This window comes from Saccopteryx leptura, chromosome 7 (genome assembly GCF_036850995.1).
Source record: "Saccopteryx leptura isolate mSacLep1 chromosome 7, mSacLep1_pri_phased_curated, whole genome shotgun sequence".
NCBI classification, from domain to species: Eukaryota; Metazoa; Chordata; class Mammalia; order Chiroptera; family Emballonuridae; genus Saccopteryx; species Saccopteryx leptura.
In genome coordinates this window covers 64,747,231-64,770,405 of record NC_089509.1, presented here as the reverse complement: position 1 = coordinate 64,770,405, position 23,175 = coordinate 64,747,231, and the positions used below count along the sequence as shown (strand labels likewise).

At 42.4% G+C, this 23,175-nt stretch overlaps 1 protein-coding gene across 1 annotated transcript in view; it reads left to right on the top strand.

Annotated features, from left to right (window-relative positions):
* The window catches only part of TTN (titin), a 284,284-nt gene that overhangs the window by 233,828 nt on the left and 27,281 nt on the right, over positions 1–23,175 (top strand). Inside the window, exons 276-284 of the mRNA XM_066346291.1 lie at positions 60–17,165; positions 17,901–18,197; positions 18,300–18,887; positions 18,981–19,283; positions 19,405–19,701; positions 21,476–21,763; positions 21,877–22,176; positions 22,442–22,744; positions 22,844–23,149. Of these exons, the coding sequence (XP_066202388.1) occupies positions 60–17,165; positions 17,901–18,197; positions 18,300–18,887; positions 18,981–19,283; positions 19,405–19,701; positions 21,476–21,763; positions 21,877–22,176; positions 22,442–22,744; positions 22,844–23,149 (19,788 nt within the window). The remainder of the gene's footprint in view (positions 1–59; positions 17,166–17,900; positions 18,198–18,299; positions 18,888–18,980; positions 19,284–19,404; positions 19,702–21,475; positions 21,764–21,876; positions 22,177–22,441; positions 22,745–22,843; positions 23,150–23,175) is intronic.

The window sequence follows — 23,175 nt, the reverse complement described above, 5'->3', positions numbered from 1 at the left end:
TAATTTATCTAAGAGTCAAACTCTTAATGTACATTTTTGTATCTTGGTTTCTTTTCCAGATCCTCCAGGACCACCTTCAAATGCACATGTCACTGATACTACAAAGAAATCTGCTTCTTTAGCATGGGGCAAGCCTCATTATGATGGTGGCCTTGAAATCACTGGCTATATTGTAGAGCATCAAAAAGTAGGAGAGGACGTCTGGACAAAAGATACAACAGGAACTGCCCTCAGAATCACTCAATTTGTTGTCCCTGATCTTCAGTCTAAAGAAAAATACAACTTTAGAATCAGTGCCATCAACGATGCAGGTATTGGGGAGCCAGCAGTGATTCCAGATGTTGAAATCATAGAAAAGGAAATGGCTCCTGATTTCGAACTAGATGCTGAGCTCCGAAGAACACTTGTTGTTAGAGCAGGGCTCAGTATTAGAATATTTGTGCCAATTAAAGGTCGTCCTGCTCCTGAAGTGACATGGACCAAAGACAATATCAACCTTAAAAACCGAGCTAACATCGAAAACACAGAATCATTTACTCTTCTGATTATCCCAGAATGTAACAGATATGACACCGGTAAATTTGTGATGACTGTTGAAAACCTTGCTGGGAAGAAAAGTGGGTTTGTTAACGTCAGAGTCTTGGATACACCAGGCCCCGTCCTTAACCTGAGGCCTACTGACATCACAAAGGAGAGTGTCACCCTGCAATGGGAACTCCCTCTGGTAGATGGGGGCTCACGTATAACAAACTATATTGTGGAGAAACGAGAAGCAACACGGAAATCTTACTCCACAGCTACCACCAAGTGCCACAAATGTACATACAAAGTTACTGGCTTGTCTGAAGGATGTGAATACTTCTTCAGAGTGATGGCAGAAAATGAATATGGAATTGGCGAGCCAACAGAAACAAAAGAGCCGGTAAAAGCCTCTGAAGCACCATTACCCCCAGACAGTCTGAACATTATGGACATAACTAAGAGCACAGTCAGCCTGGCATGGCCTAAACCAAAACACGATGGTGGCAGTAAGATCACTGGCTATGTGATCGAAGCCCAGCGGAAGGGCTCTGACCAGTGGACCCACATCACGACCGTGAAGGGGCTAGAATATGTTGTGCAGAATCTAACAGAAGGGGAAGAATATACCTTCCAAGTGATGGCAGTGAACAGTGCAGGGAGAAGTGCCCCTAGGGAAAGCAGACCGGTCATTGTCAAGGAGCAGACAATGCTTCCAGAATTGGATCTGCGTGGCATTTATCAGAAATTAGTCATTGCCAGAGCTGGTGACAACATCAAAGTTGAAATTCCAGTGCTTGGTAGACCAAAGCCCACAGTTACGTGGAAAAAAGGAGACCAAATTCTTAAGCAGACCCAAAGAGTTAATATTGAAAATACAGCAACTTCCACCATCTTAAATATCAATGAATGTGTAAGAAGTGATAGTGGGCCCTATCCATTAACAGCGCGGAACATCGTAGGAGAGGTTGGTGATGTCATCACCATTCAAGTCCATGATATCCCAGGACCACCTACTGGACCAATCAAATTTGATGAAGTTTCATCTGATTTTGTAACCTTCTCTTGGGACCCACCTGAGAACGACGGAGGTGTACCAATAAGCAACTATGTAGTAGAAATGCGACAGACTGACAGTACTACGTGGGTTGAATTAGCAAGCACCGTTATACGCACAACCTATAAAGCCACCCGCCTTACTACCGGAATGGAGTATCAATTCCGAGTAAAAGCTCAAAACAGATACGGAGTTGGACCAGCCATCACATCAACATCCGTAGTTGCCAACTATCCATTCAAGGTCCCTGGGCCTCCTGGTACCCCTCAGGTAACTGCAGTTACCAAGGACTCAATGACAATTAGCTGGCACGAACCTGTCTCTGATGGTGGAAGTCCCATTCTAGGATATCACATTGAAAGAAAAGAACGTAATGGTATTCTCTGGCAGACTGTGAGCAAAGCGTTAGTACCAGGCAACATTTTCAAATCAACTGGACTTACAGATGGTATTTCTTATGAATTCCGAGTGATTGCAGAAAACATGGCAGGCAAAAGCAAGCCGAGCAAGCCATCTGAACCTATGTGTGCTCTGGATCCCATTGATCCACCTGGGAAACCAGTTCCTCTAAATATTACTAGACATACAGTGACACTTAAATGGGCTAAGCCTGAATATACTGGAGGCTTTAAAATTACCAGTTATATAGTTGAAAAGAGAGACCTTCCTAATGGACGGTGGCTGAAGGCCAATTTCAGCAACATTTTGGAGAATGAATTTACAGTCAGTGGCCTGACAGAAGATGCCGCGTATGAATTCCGTGTGATTGCCAAAAATGCTGCTGGTGCTCTTAGTCCACCATCTGAGCCATCAGATGCTATCACGTGCAGGGATGACATTGAAGCGCCAAGGATCATGGTGGATGTTAAATTTAAGGACACAGTTATACTAAAAGCAGGTGAAACATTCAAGCTGGAAGCTGATGTTGCAGGTCGCCCACCTCCAACAATGGAATGGACCAAAGATGGAAAAGAGCTTGAAGGCACAGCAAAGTTAGAAATCAAAATTGCAGATTTCTCTACTAATCTAGTAACTAAAGATTCATCCAGAAGGGATGGTGGTGCCTATACCCTTACGGCAACTAATCCTGGGGGTTTTGCCAAACACATTTTCAACGTCAAAGTTCTTGATAGACCAGGCCCACCGGAAGGACCTCTAGCTGTATCTGCAGTGACATCAGAGAAATGTGTATTGTCCTGGTTGCCTCCACTGGATGATGGAGGTGCCAAAATTGATCATTATGTAGTTCAGAAACGTGAGACCAGCAGACTGGCATGGACAAATGTAGCCTCAGAAGTCCAAGTAACAAAATTGAAGGTCACTAAACTTTTGAAAGGCAATGAATACATATTCCGTGTCATGGCAGTAAATAAATATGGAGTTGGAGAGCCGCTAGAATCAGAACCTGTGCTTGCAGTAGATCCTTATGGACCCCCTGATCCACCTAAGAACCCTGAAGTTACAGCTATTACTAAAGATTCAATGGTTGTCTGCTGGGGACATCCTGACTCTGATGGTGGAAGTGAAATCATCAATTATATTGTGGAACGGCGTGATAAAGCTGGGCAACGCTGGGTGAAATGCAACAAAAAGACTGTTACTGACTTAAGATATAAAGTGTCTGGACTGACAGAAGGACATGAATATGAGTTTAGAATTATGGCTGAAAACGCTGCTGGAGTTAGTGCACCAAGCCCTACCAGTCCATTTTATAAGGCTTGTGATGCTGTGTTTAAACCTGGCCCACCAGGTAACCCACGTGTTCTAGATTCAAGCAGATCATCCATTTCAATCGCTTGGAATAAACCTATCTATGATGGTGGTTCAGAGATCACTGGGTATATGGTAGAGATTGCCCTTCCAGAGGAGGATGAATGGCAGATCGTCACTCCACCAGCTGGGCTCAAGGCAACGTCTTACACCATCACCAACCTCATAGAGAATCAGGAATATAAAATCCGCATTTATGCCATGAATTCTGAAGGAATTGGGGAACCTGCCCTTGTTCCTGGAACTCCAAAGGCTGAAGACAGGTTGCTGCCCCCAGAGATTGAACTCGATGCCGACCTGCGCAAAGTTGTCACTATCAGAGCTTGTTGTACCCTGAGACTTTTTGTTCCAATCAAAGGAAGGCCTGCACCTGAGGTGAAATGGACCCGGGAACATGGAGAATCTTTGGATAAAGCTAGCATTGAATCCACAAGCTCTTACACCCTGCTTATTATAGGAAACGTAAACAGATTTGACAGTGGCAAATACATCCTAACTGTAGAAAACAGCTCAGGCAGCAAATCCGCATTTGTCAACGTTAGAGTACTAGATACACCAGGCCCTCCACAGGATCTGAAGGTAAAGGAGGTCACTAAGACATCTGTCACACTGACATGGGAGCCTCCTCTCCTTGATGGAGGTTCAAAAATAAATAACTATATTGTTGAAAAGCGGGAATCAACAAGAAAAGCATATTCAACTGTTGCAACAAATTGTCACAAGACTTCCTGGAAGATAGACCAGCTTCAAGAAGGGTGTAGTTACTATTTCAGGGTTCTCGCTGAAAATGAATATGGCATTGGGCTGCCTGCTGAAACCGCAGAATCTGTGAAAGCATCAGAACGACCTCTTCCTCCAGGAAAGATAACTTTGGTGGATGTCACAAGGAATAGCGTGTCACTGTCCTGGGAGAAGCCAGAGCACGATGGAGGCAGCCGAATTCTAGGCTATATTGTAGAGATGCAGAGCAAAGGCAGTGACAAATGGGTCACATGTGCCACAGTCAAGGTCACCGAGGCCACTATAACTGGATTAATTCAGGGTGAAGAATACTCCTTCCGAGTTTCGGCTCAGAATGAAAAGGGAATCAGTGATCCTAGACAACTGAGCGTGCCAGTGATTGCCAAAGATCTTGTCATTCCACCAGCCTTCAAACTCCTCTTCAATACGTTCACCGTACTGGCAGGTGAAGACCTAAAGGTTGATGTTCCATTCATTGGACGCCCTACACCAGCTGTAACCTGGCATAAAGATGAGGTGCCACTGAAGCAGACAACTAGAGTAAATGCAGAGAGCACGGAAAATAATTCATTACTTACAATAAAGGAAGCTTGCCGAGAAGATGTTGGACATTACACAGTTAAATTAACTAACTCAGCTGGTGAAGCTACGGAAATCCTTAACATTGTTGTTCTTGACAAACCAGGGCCTCCAACTGGGCCTGTTAAAATGGATGAAGTGACAGCGGACAGTATTACTCTTTCCTGGGGCCCACCTAAATATGATGGTGGAAGTTCTATCAATAATTACATTGTAGAAAAACGGGACACTTCCACAACCACCTGGCAAATTGTGTCAGCTACTGTTGCAAGGACAACAATAAAAGCTTGCAGACTAAAGACTGGATGTGAATATCAGTTTAGGATTGCAGCTGAAAACAGATATGGAAAGAGTACCTACATCAATTCAGAGCCTATTGTAGCCCAGTATCCGTTCAAAGTTCCTGGACCTCCTGGCACACCATTCGTAACGCTTTCCTCCAAGGACAGCATGGAGGTACGGTGGAACGAGCCAGTCAGTGACGGAGGCAGCAAAGTCATTGGCTACCATCTAGAACGCAAGGAAAGAAATAGCATCCTCTGGGTGAAGTTGAATAAAACACCTATTCCTCAAACCAAGTTTAAAACAACTGGCCTCGAGGAAGGCATTGAATATGAATTTAGAGTCTCTGCGGAAAACATTGTGGGCATTGGCAAGCCAAGTAAAGTGTCAGAATGCTACGTAGCTCGTGACCCATGTGATCCACCAGGACGGCCAGAGGCAATCATTGTCACACGGAATTCTGTGACTCTTCAGTGGAAGAAACCCACTTATGACGGTGGAAGCAAGATCACTGGTTATATTGTTGAGAAGAAAGAATTACCTGATGGCCGTTGGATGAAAGCCAGTTTCACAAATGTCATTGACACTCAATTTGAAGTAACTGGCCTTGTTGAAGATCAGAGGTACGAGTTCCGGGTGATAGCCCGAAATGCTGCAGGAGTGTTGAGTGAGCCGTCAGAAAGCACAGGAGCAATCACAGCAAGAGATGAGGTAGATCCACCAAGAATAAGTATGGATCCCAAATACAAAGAAACAATTGTGGTTCATGCTGGTGAATTTTTCAAGATTGATGCAGATATTCATGGCAAACCAATACCAACTATTCAATGGGTAAAAGGTGATCAGGAGCTTTCGAATACAGCTCGGTTAGAAATAAAGAGCACTGACTTTGCCACCAGTCTCAGTGTAAAGGATGCAGTACGTGTTGACAGTGGAAATTACATACTGAAGGCCAAAAATGTCGCAGGAGAGAGATCAGTTACTGTAAATGTCAAAGTTCTCGATAGACCAGGGCCACCTGAAGGACCTGTGGTTATAACGGGAGTTACAGCAGAAAAATGCACATTGGCTTGGAAACCCCCACTACAGGATGGTGGGAGTGATATCATAAATTACATTGTGGAAAGGAGAGAAACCAGCCGCTTAGTTTGGACTGTGGTTGATGCCAATGTGCAAACTCTCAGCTGCAAGGTTACTAAGCTTCTTGAAGGGAATGAATATATTTTCCGTATAATGGCTGTAAACAAATACGGTGTTGGTGAACCTCTTGAATCAGAGCCAGTAATTGCTAAGAATCCATTTTTAGTACCAGATGCACCAAAGGCTCCAGAAATCACAACAGTGACCAAGGATTCAATGATTGTTGTATGGGAAAGGCCAGCATCTGATGGTGGCAGTGAAATTCTTGGATATGTTCTTGAAAAACGGGATAAAGAGGGCATTAGATGGACACGATGCCACAAACGTTTGATCGGGGAATTGCGCTTGAGGGTAACTGGACTCATAGAAAATCACAGTTATGAATTCAGAGTGTCAGCCGAGAATGCTGCTGGACTTAGTGAACCAAGCCCACCTTCTCATTACCAAAAGGCTTGTGATCCTATTTATAAACCAGGACCTCCAAACAATCCCAAAGTCATGGATATTACCAGATCTTCTGTCTTCCTTTCTTGGAGCAAACCAATATATGATGGTGGCTGTGAAATCCAAGGATACATTGTTGAAGCATGTGATGTGAGCATTGGTGAATGGACAATGTGCACTCTACCAACTGGAATCAATAAAACAAACATAGAAGTAGAGAAGCTGTTGGAAAAGCATGAGTACAACTTCCGCATCTGTGCTATTAACAAAGCTGGAGTTGGAGAACATGCTGATGTCCCTGGACCCATTATAGTTGAAGAAAAATTGGAAGCACCAGACATTGATCTTGACCTAGAACTGAGAAAAATTATAAATATAAGGGCAGGTGGCTCCTTAAGGTTATTTGTTCCTATAAAAGGTCGCCCTACACCAGAAGTTAAATGGGGGAAGATGGATGGTGAAATCCGAGATGCAGCTATAATTGATGTCACTAGCAGTTTCACCTCTCTTGTTCTTGATAATGTCAACCGATATGATAGTGGAAAATATACTCTCACCTTAGAAAACAGCAGTGGAACAAAGTCTGCCTTCGTTACTGTGAGAGTCTTGGACACACCAAGTCCACCTATTAACCTGAGAGTCACCGAAATCACTAAAGACTCGGTATCAATTACATGGGAACCTCCTTTGTTGGATGGTGGATCCAAGATAAAAAATTACATAGTTGAGAAACGCGAAGCCACAAGAAAAGCATATGCTGCAGTTGTAACAAATTGTCATAAGAATTCTTGGAAAATCGATCAACTCCAAGAAGGTTGCAGTTATTACTTTAGAGTCACAGCTGAGAACGAGTATGGTATTGGCCTTCCTGCCCGCACTGCTGATCCGATTAAGGTTGCAGAAGTCCCACAACCTCCAGGGAAAATAACTGTAGATGATGTCACCAGAAACAGTGTCTCCTTGAGTTGGACAAAGCCTGAACATGATGGTGGCAGTAAAATAATTCAGTATATTGTGGAAATGCAAGCTAAGCAGAGTGAGAAATGGTCAGAGTGTGCTCGAGTCAAGACCCTTGAAGCAGTAATTACCAACCTCACTCAGGGAGAAGAATATCTTTTTAGAGTTGTTGCTGTAAATGAGAAGGGAAGAAGTGATCCTAGGTCCCTTGCAGTTCCAATAGTTGCCAAAGATCTGGTCATTGAGCCAGATGTAAGACCTGCATTCAACAGTTATAATGTACAGGTTGGACAAGATTTGAAAATAGAAGTGCCAATTTCTGGACGTCCTAAGCCAACCATTACATGGACTAAAGATGATCTTGCACTGAAGCAGACTACAAGAATCAATGTTACTGATTCACCTGACCTCACTGTACTCAGTATTAAAGAAACTCATAAGGATGATGGTGGACATTATGGAATCACAGTTGCTAATGTGGTCGGTCAGAAAACAGCATCCATTGAAATTATAACTCTAGATAAACCTGATCCTCCAAAAGGACCTGTCAAATTTGATGAAGTCAGTGCAGAAAGTATTACATTATCTTGGAACCCTCCATTATATACTGGGGGTTGCCAGATCACCAATTACATTGTTCACAAGAGAGATACAACCACCACCGTATGGGATGTTGTTTCCGCTACTGTTGCCAGAACTACACTCAAAGTGACCAAACTAAAAACTGGTACAGAATACCAATTCAGAATATTTGCTGAAAACAGATATGGACAAAGCTTTGCCCTGGAGTCTGAGCCAGTTGTAGCTCAATATCCCTACAAAGAACCAGGCCCTCCAGGCACACCATTTGTCACAGCCATTACCAAAGACTCCATGATCGTACAGTGGCATGAACCAGTCAATAATGGTGGAAGCCCTATTTTAGGTTATCACCTTGAAAAGAAGGAAAGAAATAGTATTTTGTGGACAAAAGTCAACAAATCTCTTATTCATGACACCCAGTTTAAAGCAGTCAATCTTGAAGAAGGCATTGAATATGAATTCAGAGTTTATGCTGAAAATATTGTTGGTGTAGGCAAAGCAAGCAAGAATTCTGAATGCTATGTAGCCAGAGATCCCTGTGACCCACCAGGAACCCCAGAAGCAATAATTGTTAAAAGAAATGAAATCACTTTACAATGGACCAAACCCATATATGATGGTGGAAGTATGATTACAGGTTACATTGTAGAGAAACGTGATTTGCCAGAGGGTCGTTGGATGAAAGCTAGTTTCACAAATGTCATTGAAACTCAATTTACCGTATCAGGTCTTACTGAAGATCAAAGATATGAATTTAGAGTCATTGCAAAGAATGCAGCTGGTACAATGAGTAAACCCTCTGACAGTACTGGACCAATAACTGCCAAGGATGAGGTTGAACTCCCAAGAATTTCAATGGATCCAAAATTCAGAGACATAATTGTGGTAAATGCTGGAGAAACATTCAGGCTTGAGGCTGATGTCCATGGAAAGCCCTTGCCTACCATTGAATGGTTAAGAGGCGATAAAGAAGTTGAAGAATCTGCTAGATGTGAAATTAAAAACACAGATTTCAAGGCTTTACTTATTGTCAAAGACGCAATTAGAATTGATGGTGGACAGTATATTTTAAGAGCTTCCAATGTAGCAGGTTCTAAGTCATTCCCAGTAAATGTGAAAGTACTAGACAGACCCGGACCTCCAGAAGGGCCAGTCCAGGTTACCGGAGTCACTTCTGAAAAATGCACTTTAACCTGGTCTCCACCACTACAAGATGGTGGCAGTGACATTTCTCACTATGTTGTTGAAAAAAGAGAAACGAGCCGACTTGCCTGGACTGTTGTTGCTTCCGAAGTTGTGACCAACACTCTGAAAGTAACCAAACTCTTGGAAGGAAATGAATATATTTTCCGTATAATGGCTGTCAACAAATACGGTGTTGGAGAACCTTTGGAATCTGCTCCAGTGCTAATGAAAAATCCATTTGTGCTTCCTGGACCACCAAAGAGCCTAGAAGTCACGAACATTGCCAAGGACTCCATGACTGTCTGTTGGAACCGTCCAGATAGTGATGGTGGAAGTGAGATTATTGGTTACATTGTAGAGAAAAGAGACAGAAGCGGCATTAGGTGGATAAAATGTAATAAACGCCGCATTACTGATTTGCGTCTAAGAGTAACAGGATTAACAGAAGATCATGAATATGAATTCCGAGTCTCTGCAGAAAATGCTGCTGGAGTTGGAGAACCAAGTCCAGCAACAGTTTATTATAAGGCTTGTGATCCTGTGTTTAAACCTGGCCCACCCACCAATGCACACACTGTAGACACCACTAAAAATTCAATTACAGTTGCCTGGGGTAAACCCATATATGATGGTGGCAGTGAGGTACTCGGGTATGTAGTAGAAATCTGTAAAGCAGATGAAGAAGAATGGCAAATAGTTACTCCACCAACTGGCCTGAAAGTTACTCGATTTGAAATTTCAAAACTTACTGAACATCAAGAGTATAAAATACGTGTCTGTGCCCTCAATAAAGTTGGCTTAGGTGAGGCTACCTCAGTTCCTGGTACTGTGAAACCAGAAGATAAACTTGAAGCACCTGAACTTGACCTTGATTCTGAATTAAGGAAAGGGATTGTTGTAAGAGCTGGTGGATCTGCCAGAATTCACATTCCATTCAAAGGCCGTCCAACACCTGAGATCATGTGGTCTCGAGAGGAAGGTGAATTCACAGATAAGGTTCAAATTGAAAAGGGACTAAACTACACCCAGCTCTCAATAGATAACTGTGATAGAAATGACGCTGGCAAATATATCCTCAAGCTGGAAAACAGCAGTGGGTCGAAATCTGCTTTTGTAACTGTGAAAGTTCTTGATACCCCAGGACCACCACAGAATTTGGCCGTCAAAGAAGTGAAAAAAGACTCTGTCATCCTTGTATGGGAACCACCCATTATTGATGGAGGCTCAAAGGTAAAAAATTATGTTATTGACAAACGGGAATCAACCAGAAAAGCATATGCTAATGTGAGCAGTAAATGCAGCAAAACAAGCTTTAAAATTGAGAATCTTACAGAAGGAGCCACTTACTACTTTAGGGTTATGGCTGAAAATGAATTTGGAGTCGGTGTTCCGGTGGAAACTGTGGATGCTGTGAAAGCTGCTGAGCCTCCTTCCCCACCGGGAAAGGTTACGCTCACTGATGTGTCCCAGACCAGCGCGTCACTTATGTGGGAGAAGCCTGAACATGATGGCGGAAGCAGGATCCTGGGGTATGTTGTGGAAATGCAGTCAAAGGGAACTGAAAAGTGGAGTACTGTGGCTGAATCCAAAGTCTGTAATGCAGTTGTTACTGGTTTGAGTTCTGGACAAGAGTATCAGTTCCGTGTCAAGGCTTACAATGACAAAGGAAAAAGTGACCCAAGAGTGCTTGGTGTTCCAGTCATAGCCAAGGACTTGACTATACAGCCTAGTCTTAAGTTGCCATTTAACACATATAGTGTCCAAGCTGGAGAAGATCTTAAAATTGAAATTCCAGTCATTGGCCGACCAAGACCTAAAGTTTCATGGGTCAAAGATGGTGAGCCTCTTAGACAGACAACAAGAGTCAATATTGAGGAAACCGCTACTTCAACTCTTCTGCACATTAAAGAAAGTAACAAAGATGATTTTGGAAAATACACTGTAACAGCAACAAACAGTGCAGGTACAGCAACAGAAAATCTCAGCATTATTGTTCTGGAAAAGCCTGGACCTCCAGTTGGACCAGTTCGGTTTGATGAAGTTAGCGCAGACTTTGTAATCATATCTTGGGAACCTCCAGCCTACACTGGTGGCTGCCAGATAAGCAACTACATTGTAGAAAAGCGAGATACAACCACCACCACCTGGCAGATGGTATCAGCAACAGTAGCAAGAACAACAATCAAAATAACGAAACTGAGAACAGGCACAGAGTACCAGTTTAGAATTTTTGCAGAAAACAGGTATGGAAAAAGTACCTCTCTGGATTCTAAATCAGTTATTGTGCAATATCCATTTAAAGTACCTGGACCACCTGGAACTCCTTTTGTGACATCAGTCTCAAAAGATCAAATGCTTGTTCAATGGCATGAGCCAGTTAATGATGGAGGCAGCAGAATTATTGGCTACCATCTTGAACAGAAAGAAAAGAACAGCATTTTATGGATCAAATTAAACAAGACCCCCATTCAGGATACCAAATTCAAAACAACGGGGCTTGAAGAAGGCCTTGAGTATGAGTTCAAAGTTTCTGCTGAAAATATTGTTGGCATCGGCAAGCCTAGCAAAGTGTCAGAATGCTTTGTTGCTCGTGATCCATGTGACCCACCTGGTCGCCCTGAAGCCATTGTCATTACAAGGAACAGTGTCACACTGCAGTGGAAGAAACCTGCTTATGATGGCGGTTCCAAAATAACAGGTTATATTGTAGAAAAGAAAGACCTTCCTGATGGTCGTTGGATGAAAGCCAGCTTCACCAACGTATTAGAAACTGAGTTTACAGTGAGTGGACTTGTAGAAGATCAGAGATATGAATTTAGAGTAATTGCAAGAAATGCAGCTGGCAACTTTAGTGAACCATCTGAAAGCACGGGTGCCATTACTGCAAGAGATGAGATCGATGCACCAAACGCTTCACTGGATCCCAAATATAAAGATGTCATCGTTGTACACGCAGGAGAGACTTTTGTCCTTGAAGCTGATATCCGCGGCAAACCTATACCTGATGTGATTTGGTCAAAAGATGGAAAAGAGCTTGAAGAAACAGCTGCTAGGATGGAAATCAAATCCACTATTCAGAAAACAACTCTTGTTGTCAAAGACTGTATACGTACCGATGGAGGACAATATATTCTGAAACTGAGCAACGTGGGTGGAACAAAGTCTATACCAATCACTGTAAAGGTGCTTGACAGGCCAGGGCCTCCTGAAGGGCCTCTCAAAGTTTCTGGGGTTACTGCTGAAAAATGCTACCTGGCATGGAACCCACCTCTACAAGATGGTGGTGCTAATATTTCCCATTACGTCATTGAAAAGAGAGAGACAAGCCGACTTTCCTGGACTCAGGTTTCAACTGAGGTGCAGGCCCTTAACTACAAAGTTACTAAACTTCTTCCTGGTAATGAGTACATCTTCCGTGTCATGGCTGTGAATAAATACGGCATTGGAGAGCCCTTGGAATCTGAGCCTGTGGTAGCCTGCAATCCTTATAAACCACCAGGTCCCCCCTCACCACCCGAAGCCTCAGCAATCACCAAAGATTCTATGGTAGTAACGTGGGCACGCCCAGTGGATGATGGAGGTGCTGAAATTGAGGGTTACATTATCGAAAAACGAGATAAGGAAGGCATTAGATGGATCAAGTGCAACAAGAAAACACTAACAGATCTCCGATTTAGGGTAACCGGCCTTACTGAAGGTCATTCCTATGAATTCAGAGTTTCTGCTGAAAATGCAGCTGGTGTGGGTGAACCTAGTGAGCCATCTGTTTTCTATCGTGCATGTGATGCCTTGTATCCACCAGGCCCACCCAGTAATCCAAAAGTGACAGACACTTCCAGATCTTCCGTCTCCCTGGCATGGAATAAGCCAATTTACGATGGCGGTGCACCTGTTAAGGGCTATGTCATTGAAGTCAAAGAAGCCTCTGCTGATGAATGGACAACGTGCACTCCACCAACAGGATTACAAGGAAAGCAGTTCACAGTGACTGAGCTTAAAGAAAATACTGAATATAATTTCCGTATTTGTGCCATCAACTCTGAAGGTGTAGGTGAACCTGCAACTATACCTGGTTCAGTTGTTGCTCAGGATCGGCTAGAACCACCAGAAATAGAACTTGATGCTGATCTCAGAAAGGTGGTCATTCTGCGTGCAAGTACTACTTTACGTTTATTTGTCACTATTAAAGGTCGACCAGAACCTGAGGTTAAATGGGAAAAGGCTGATGCCATTTTGACTGAGAGGGCCCAGATTGAGGTGACCAGCTCATATACAATGTTGGTGATTGATAATGTTACCAGATTTGACAGTGGTCGGTATAATCTGACACTAGAAAACAACAGTGGCTCCAAAACAGCTTTTGTTAATGTTAGAGTTCTTGATTCACCAAGTGCCCCTGTGAATTTGACTGTGAGAGAAGTGAAGAAAGACTCAGTGACATTGTCTTGGGAACCACCACTTATTGATGGAGGAGCTAAGATTACAAACTACATTGTCGAAAAACGAGAGGCTACAAGAAAAGCGTATGCTACTGTGACAAGCAATTGCACTAAGAACACTTTTAAAATTGAAAATCTCCAAGAAGGATGTTCTTACTTCTTCCGAGTCTTGGCTTCCAATGAATATGGGATTGGCTTGCCAGCTGAAACAACTGAACCCATTAAAGCTTCTGAAACACCCCTCCCACCTGGAAGAGTAACCCTTGTTGATGTGACCCGTAACACTGCTACAATTAAGTGGGAAAAACCAGAAAGTGATGGTGGCAGCAAAATTACTGGTTATGTAGTTGAAATGCAGACTAAAGGGAGTGAAAAATGGAGCACTTGCACACAAGTTAAGGCTCTGGAAGCAACTATATCTGGCCTAACTGCAGGAGAAGAGTATGTCTTCAGGGTAGCTGCAGTTAATGAAAAAGGAAGAAGTGATCCAAGACAACTTGGAGTGCCAGTAATTGCAAGGGATATTGAAATACAGCCTTCAGTCGAGCTTCCTTTTAATACTTTCAATGTAAAAGCTGGAGACCAACTTAAGATTGATGTGCCATTCAAAGGAAGACCTCAAGCTACTGTAAGCTGGAAAAAAGATGGTCAGACTCTTAAGGAGACAACTAGAGTCAATGTTTCTTCTTCAAAGACTGTAACATCACTGTCTATTAAGGAAGCTTCTAGGGAAGATGTGGGAACTTACGAATTATGTGTTTCAAACAGTGCCGGATCCATCACAGTCCCTATTACAGTAATTGTCCTTGACAAACCAGGACCTCCAGGACCGATACGTATTGATGAGGTTAGTTGTGACAATATAACCATTTCTTGGGATCCTCCAGAATACGATGGTGGCTGCCAAATTAGCAATTACATCGTTGAAAAGAGAGACACCACTTCTACAACGTGGCACATAGTTTCCCAAGCAGTTGCAAGAACATCCATTAAAATAGTGCGTCTGACAACAGGAAGCGAGTATCAGTTCCGTGTTTGTGCAGAAAACCGCTATGGAAAGAGCTCCTACAGTGACTCTAAAGCTGTTGTCGCAGAGTATCCATTCAGCCCCCCAGGGCCTCCTGGCACTCCTAAAGTTGTGCATGCCACAAAATCTACCATGCTTGTCAGCTGGCAAGTACCAGTCAATGATGGAGGAAGTCAAGTAATTGGCTATCACCTTGAGTATAAAGAAAGGAGCAGTATTCTTTGGTCAAAAGCAAATAAAATTCTCATCCCCAATACTCAAATGAAAGTCTCCGGCCTTGATGAAGGACTGATGTATGAGTATCGTGTATATGCTGTGAATATTGCTGGAATTGGTAAATGCAGTAAGGCTTGTGAACCAGTCCCTGCACGAGATCCCTGTGACCCTCCTGGACAACCTGAAGTCACAAATATCACAAGAAAATCAGTGTCACTTAAATGGTCTAAACCACGTTATGATGGTGGAGCTAAGATCACAGGATACATCATTGAACGCAGAGAACTACCAGATGGCCGGTGGCTGAAGTGCAATTTTACTAACATACAAGAGACATACTTTGAAGTAACTGAACTTACTGAAGATCAGCGTTATGAATTCCGGGTTTTTGCAAGGAATGCTGCTGACTCAGTGAGTGAACCATCTGAATCCACTGGACCTATTACAGTTAAAGACGATGTTGAGGCTCCCAGAATTATGATGGATGTCAAATTCCGAGACGTCATTGTTGTTAAAGCTGGAGAGGTCCTTAAGATAAATGCAGACATTGCAGGGCGACCTCTGCCAGTAGTTTCCTGGACCAAGGATGGTGTAGAAATTGAAGAAAGGGCAAGAACAGAAATTGTCTCCACAGACTTTACTACTATGTTAACAGTAAAAGACTGTGTCAGACGAGACAGTGGGCAGTATGTACTAACACTGAAGAATGTTGCAGGAACTCGGTCAATGGCAGTTAATTGCAAGGTACTTGATAAGCCTGGCCCACCAGCAGGACCAATTGAGATAAATGGCCTCACTGCTGAGAAATGCTCTCTTTCCTGGGGACCTCCCCAAGAAGATGGTGGTGCAAGTATCGACTATTACATTGTAGAAAAACGTGAAACAAGTCGCCTTGCATGGACAATATGTGAAGGAGAACTAAGGACTACATCCTGTAAAGTAACCAAGTTACTCAAAGGCAATGAATACATCTTTAGAGTAACAGGTGTCAATAAATATGGTGTTGGTGAGCCCCTAGAGAGTGTGGCTGTAAAGGCACTAGATCCATTTACAGTTCCAAGTCCACCCACATCTTTGGAAATTACATCTGTGACCAAAGAGTTCATGACACTTTGCTGGTCCAGACCTGAGAGTGATGGAGGCAGTGAGATCTCTGGATATATAATTGAAAGACGAGAGAAGAACAGCGTACGGTGGGTGCGTGTCAACAAAAAACCAGTTTATGATTTGAGAGTGAAATCAACAGGACTTCGGGAAGGATGTGAATATGAGTATCGGGTTTTTGCAGAAAATGCTGCTGGCTTAAGCCTTCCAAGTGAAACCTCTCCCCTAATTCGGGCAGAAGATCCAGTGTTCTTACCATCTCCTCCATCCAAACCAAAAATTGTAGACTCAGGCAAGACAAATATAACTATAAGCTGGGTTAAACCTTTGTTTGATGGTGGGGCCCCAATAATTGGATACACTATAGAATACAAAACATCTGATGAAACTGACTGGAAAACTGCCATTCAGAGCTTAAGAGGCACAGAATATACAATAAGTGCACTCACAACAGGGGCCGAATATGTTTTCAGAGTAAGATCTGTCAATAAGATGGGTGCTAGTGATCCCAGTGATAGTTCTGATCCCCAGATAGCAAAGGAAAGAGAGGAAGAACCTGTATTTGATATTGACAGTGAAATGAAGAAGACCTTGATTGTCAAGGCCGGTGCCTCTTTTACCATGACTGTGCCTTTCCGAGGAAGACCAGTACCCAATGTCTCCTGGAGTAAGCCGGACACTGACCTCCGCACTCGAGCTTATATTGATTCTACAGACTCTCGTACGTCACTTACTATTGAAAATGCCAACAGAAATGATTCTGGGAAATACACATTAACAATTCAGAATAATTTGAATGCTGCTTCACTGACCTTAGTTGTCAAAGTTTTAGATTCTCCTGGTCCTCCGGCCAATATTTCTGTACATGATGTCACCAAAGAGTCTGCTGCGTTATCCTGGGATGTTCCTGAAAACGACGGTGGAGCACCCGTGAAGAACTATCACATAGAAAAGCGTGAGGCCAGCAAGAAAGCATGGGTCTCTGTAACCAACAACTGTAACCGCCTCTCCTACAAAGTTACCAACCCACAAGAAGGAGCCATTTACTACTTCAGAGTCTCTGGAGAAAATGAGTTTGGCATTGGTGCACCAGCTGAAACAAAGGAAGGAGTAAAAATAACAGGTATGTTTTAAAAAAAAGAAAATCTACAAATTCATGTTAATTTTCCTAAAATAGTATGAATCATTCTAATTACTGTTTAATCTTAAATACTTTTGGTTCACACCTCAAACAGTTCATTAAATTTAACAGGGTGACATTGATCAATAAGAGTACATAGGTTTCAGGTAAACATTTCTATAGTATTTGAACTGTTGATTATGTCGCATACCCATCACCCAAAGTAAAGTCATTTTTTTGTCACCTTATATTTGTCCCTCTTTATACCCTTTCCCCTACCCCCTTCCTCACATCCCTCTCCCCAAGAAAATTTTTGTTGATAAAAATATAAGTAGGAATTTACATAGCTGGAATTGGATAATACATGTTAAATTTAAGTATAATTGAATTTGACTATGTATATAATGTGTATGTGTACAGAAATTACATGATGAAATTTCTTACAAGATTATTCATCTAATTTTTCAATTTTATGCCCATGCTAAACTTGGCATATATTTTATCATTTAATCTGATGATTTGACACTTAATTTGAATATGAAAGCTATGACATGCTATGATGCGTCATAAATAGCAAAAGCTCAAAAGCCAAACTGGCTATATAAAAGTAAGAAAGACTCAAATCAGAGCAAATATATGGCCTTCATTTAAAATTCTTCTCTTGACAATGCAAGAAGAACATACATGGATAAAAATTTTGTAATAATCTTCCCTTTCTTTTTCTGTTTTCTTTCTTAGAAAAACCAAGCCCACCTGAAAGACTTGGAGTAACAAGCGTATCCAAAGATAGCGTGTCCCTGGCCTGGTTGAAGCCAGAACATGATGGTGGAAGCAGAATAGTACACTATGTCATTGAAGCGCTGGAAAAGGGGCAGAAAAACTGGGTTAAATGTGCCGTGGTAAAGTCAACCCATCACGTTGTTTCTAGTCTGAGGGAGAATTCTGAATACTTTTTCCGGGTATTTGCTGAAAACCAAGCTGGCTTGAGTGACCCAAGGGAGCTGCTTCTTCCAGTTCTTGTTAAGGAGCAACTAGGTAAGTCCAATTTTATGCAGAAGCAAAATCTGAAATGATTTGCACTGGGTTGATTTTTAAAACTTCTTTTTCATCTTCATCTAACACACTCTTCTTTTTTAGAACCACCTGAAATTGACATGAAGCATTTCCCAAGTCATACTGTATATGTCAGAGCTGGTTCAAACCTTAAAGTTGACATTCCAATTTCTGGAAAACCACTGCCCAAAGTGACCTTATCAAGAGATGGTGTCCCACTGAAAGCAACTATGAGATTTAATACTGAAGTTACTGCTGAGAACCTGACCATCAATCTCAAAGAAAGTGTTGCTGCTGATGCTGGAAAATACGAGATTACGGCTGCCAACTCCAGCGGAACAACCAAAGCTTTTATTAACATCGTTGTACTGGACAGGCCTGGTCCCCCAACTGGTCCTGTTGTTATTAGTGATGTAACTGAAGAAACTGTGACTCTCAAGTGGGAGCCACCTAAGTATGATGGTGGAACGCATGTTACCAATTACATTGTGCTCAAGAGAGAGACAAGTACAGCAGTATGGACCGAAGTGTCTGCAACAGTTGCAAGAACCATGATTAAAGTCATGAAACTGACCACAGGAGAAGAATACCAATTCCGCATTAAGGCAGAAAACCGCTTTGGCATCAGTGATCACATAGATTCAGCTTGTGTGACTGTCAAACTACCATACAGTAAGTTGTCCAATTTGTCAAAGATCCCAAGTTTTCGTTTACATAAATGTTTCAAATGTCTGTATTAACTTATGGTATTTCCCTCTTTTGTAGCAACACCTGGACCACCATCTACACCATGGGTCACTAATGTTACTCGAGAAAGCATCACCGTGGCCTGGCATGAACCCGTGTCCAACGGAGGCAATGCAGTTATAGGCTATCACCTGGAAATGAAAGATAGAAACAGTATTTTATGGCAGAAAGCCAACAAAATGCTCATTCGCACAACTCACTTCAAAGTCACAACAATCAGTGCTGGACTTATTTATGAATTCAGGGTGTACGCAGAAAATGCTGCTGGTGTCGGAAAAGCCAGCCATCCTTCTGAGCCAGTTCTAGCCATAGATGCCTGTGGTATGTATCTATCATGAGGAAGATATTTCTGATACTTAGAAATGCAAATCTTGTTTCTGCAAAGCAAAACAATGTTGGCATAGTGCTTGCCACTGATCTGCTTTCTCTCTTATTACCACAGAACCACCAAGAAATGTCCGTATCACCGATATTTCAAAGAATTCTGTCAACCTTTCATGGCAACAACCAGCTTTTGATGGAGGAAGCAAGATTACAGGTTATATTGTTGAGAAGCGAGACCTTCCAAATGGCAGATGGACCAAAGCCAGCTTCACCAATGTCCTTGAGACTCAATTCACTGTCTCTGGTTTGACTCAGAACTCACAGTACGAATTCCGTGTCTTTGCTAGAAATGCTGTTGGCTCCATCAGCAACCCATCGGAGGTTGTAGGCCCCATTACATGCATCGATTCTTATGGTAAGCATTTTTATCGCTTTGAATTCCAACAACAGTGAACACAATAGTTATCCTTAATCCTTTTGGTCCTAATCTATAGAATAACTTTTAGTATACAACCTTAATTAGATTTTTAGAAGAAATTAGCTGAGAGGCTTAGGAAGAACTAACTGGGAGTCTAAAGAAATGCCTTAGCCTCTTGACTTAACTCTAAAACATGAGAGTTGGACTACAGAATAGCTAAAAGCCTTTCCAACTTCAACCTCTTTCGATTCTTTCATTGTGTACATTGGTGCTTTCACTCTTCATTTTTAAATTATCAGAGTCAATAATTAAGACCATAGTTTAGTGCCTGAGGCTCTTCCTCTTACATAAGTGAAAGACTAAGCAGCAGTGTTAATGACAGTATGAGCAGCAGCTAACATTTACTAGGTATTTTCTATGAATTCTCTCCCTGGGTTCTAACAGCCCTAAGATTAACCCGTTTTACAGAAGAGAAACTGAGATTTAGAGCACGTGTGTAACTTCTCCAACATCAAACAGCTCGTTAGTGACAGAGTGGGAATTCAAACAGAAAAGACTTAGAACTCTCTGTATATTGTTGTCAGTCCAAAATATACATTCTTTTTTTTTTTTTTTTTCATTTTTCTGAAGCTGGAAACAGGGAGAGACAGTCAGACAGACTCCCGCATGCACCCGACCGGGATCCACCCGGCACGCCCACCATGGGGCGACGCTCTGCCCACCAGGGGGCGATGCTCTGCCCATCCTGGGCGTCGCCATGTCGTGACCAGAGCCACTCTAGCACCTGAGGCAGAGGCCACCGAGCCATCCCCAGCGCCCGGGCCATCTTTGCTCCAATGGAGCCTTGGCTGCGGGAGGGGAAGAGAGAGACAGAGAGGAAAGCGCGGCAGAGGGGTGGAGAAGCAAATGGGCGCTTCTTCTGTGTGCCCTGGCTGGGAATCGAACCTTGGTCCTCCGCACGCTAGGCCGACACTCTACCACTGAGCCAACCGGCCAGGGCCAAAATATACATTCTTGACCATTCTGGAAAATAAGTGGCATATTCAATTCAGCAGTGGCTTAAAAATTAGAATTTCATCAGAGACACTTTCCAAAAGTTTCCCATTTTCAAGGGGGAGCCTCTAAGGTGTCCTGGGCAAAAGTAACCACTCCCACCCTCATGCTGAGAATCCCGGGGCTGCTCTTTATAAATCAGGCCTTGAGGACCCTGAATCAGCATTTGTGAGACTGTGAAGCCAGTCAGATTTAGTTCTATTTCTCAAAAGTTCTAAACAGCATGGCAGGAAATCTGTCCAATGAAATAATGTGGCTCTTTGAGTAGAGAATTCACACATTAAGGGTCTGACATGAACCACCCACACCTGTACATTGGTGAACTGGAAAGAGAAAATAAAAAGAATAGTAGGTAGTAAGAGGAAGGATAACCTAGCATGAAATAAAATGTATAATGCTGATTCTTCAACAACGTTCTTACTAGCATATTGCATTGCATCACTGCATTCAAACATTTAATAGATTTTAAAATATATTTCAAAAGCATTTAAGTCCCTGTGAAATTAGCACAGTGTCACTGGGATACAGAGCTTGCTCACAATCCTTCTTACATATCTGGGATAGACAGGCAGCTTATAAATTTTAAATGTTTAGAATAATAGGTAAATAAGATCAGAACTACTACATATATATGCCAGTGAACTTACTTTGAAGTTTTCACAATTCTTTTTCCATCCTCTATATCTTCTAAAACATTTATCATCTGTTTTTCTTGCAGGTGGGCCTGTAATTGATTTGCCTTTAGAATATACAGAAGTTGTCAAATACAGAGCAGGTACATCTGTGAAGCTCAGAGCTGGCATTTCTGGCAAACCCGAGCCTACAATCGAGTGGTATAAAGATGATAAAGAATTACAAACCAATGCACTAGTGTCTGTCGAAAATACCACTGATCTTGCATCTATACTCATCAAAGATGCAAGTCGCCTTAATAGCGGAAGCTATGAATTAAAACTAAGGAATGCCATGGGCTCGGCCTCAGCCACCATCAGAGTGCAGATCCTTGGTAAGTGCTGAATAAAGGCCAACATCATATTTCTGTCAGCCTAGAATTTAGTAATTTTAAATAATAGCCTTTTTTTAAATTACAAACAAGTTGTTTCTTTCTTTCACTGACAGACAAACCAGGACCCCCAGGCGGACCAATTGAATTTAGGACTGTCACTGCTGAAAAGATAACTCTTCTCTGGCAGCCTCCAGTGGATGATGGCGGTGCCAAAATCACTCACTACATCGTGGAAAAGCGTGAGACAAGCCGTGTCGTGTGGTCTATGGTGTCTGAGAATTTGGAAGAGTGTATCATAACAACCACCAAAATTATCAAAGGAAATGAATACATCTTCCGAGTTCGAGCCGTGAACAAATATGGAATTGGTGACTCACTGGAATCTGACCCGATTGTAGCAAAGAATGCATTTGGTGAGACATGATTTCCTTACAAAACTGAGAGCTAACACTGAAATATTTTAAAACTAAATAAAAAGCTATTCTAGCTTGTAAATGTCTTCTTAGAATGACTTTGATTTTCTTTTATGTTACATCTCTTCTCATTATCTTTCATTTCACCAGGTGGAAAGTATAATAAATGAAACTAATATTTTTGAGTAAGATTTGAAGATTGGAAAGTAGAATTCATCAGTAATGTTGATCCTTTGAACTCATTTTCCTTTTTCTTCCTAAATAGTTACACCGGGGCCTCCAAGCATGCCAGAGGTGACCAAGAGTACCAAAAATTCGATGACTGTTGTCTGGAACAGACCAGTTACAGATGGTGGTAGTGAAATAAGTGGCTATTTCCTTGAGAAACGAGACAAGAAGAGTCTCGGATGGTTTAAAGTTCTAAAGGAGACGATCCGTGACACCAGACAAAAAGTGACAGGACTCACGGAAAACAGTGACTACCAGTACCGAGTCTGTGCTGTAAACGCTGCTGGACAGGGCCCATTTTCGGAACCATCCGACTTTTACAAAGCTGCTGATCCTATCGGTAAGTGCTTATAAATGCAGCATCTTCACCCATGGCTTTTCTCATGTCACTCAGTTATACATGATTATGTCATTGCTATATTGTGAATGGTCCTTGCAGATCCTCCAGGCCCACCGGCTAAGATAAGAATTTCAGATTCAACTAAATCATCCATCACTCTTGGCTGGAGTAAACCTGTCTATGACGGGGGCAGTGCCGTTACCGGCTATGTTGTCGAGATGAGACAAGGAGAGGAAGAGGAGTGGACTGTTGTCTCTACCAAAGAAGAAGTCAGAACTACAGAATACGTGGTATCCAACCTGAAACCTGGAGTCAATTACTACTTCCAGGTGTCTGCAGTAAACTGTGCTGGGCAAGGCGAGCCTATAGTCATGACTGAACCTGCACAAGCTAAAGATATACTTGGTATGTACCTACTGGGATGACTGACT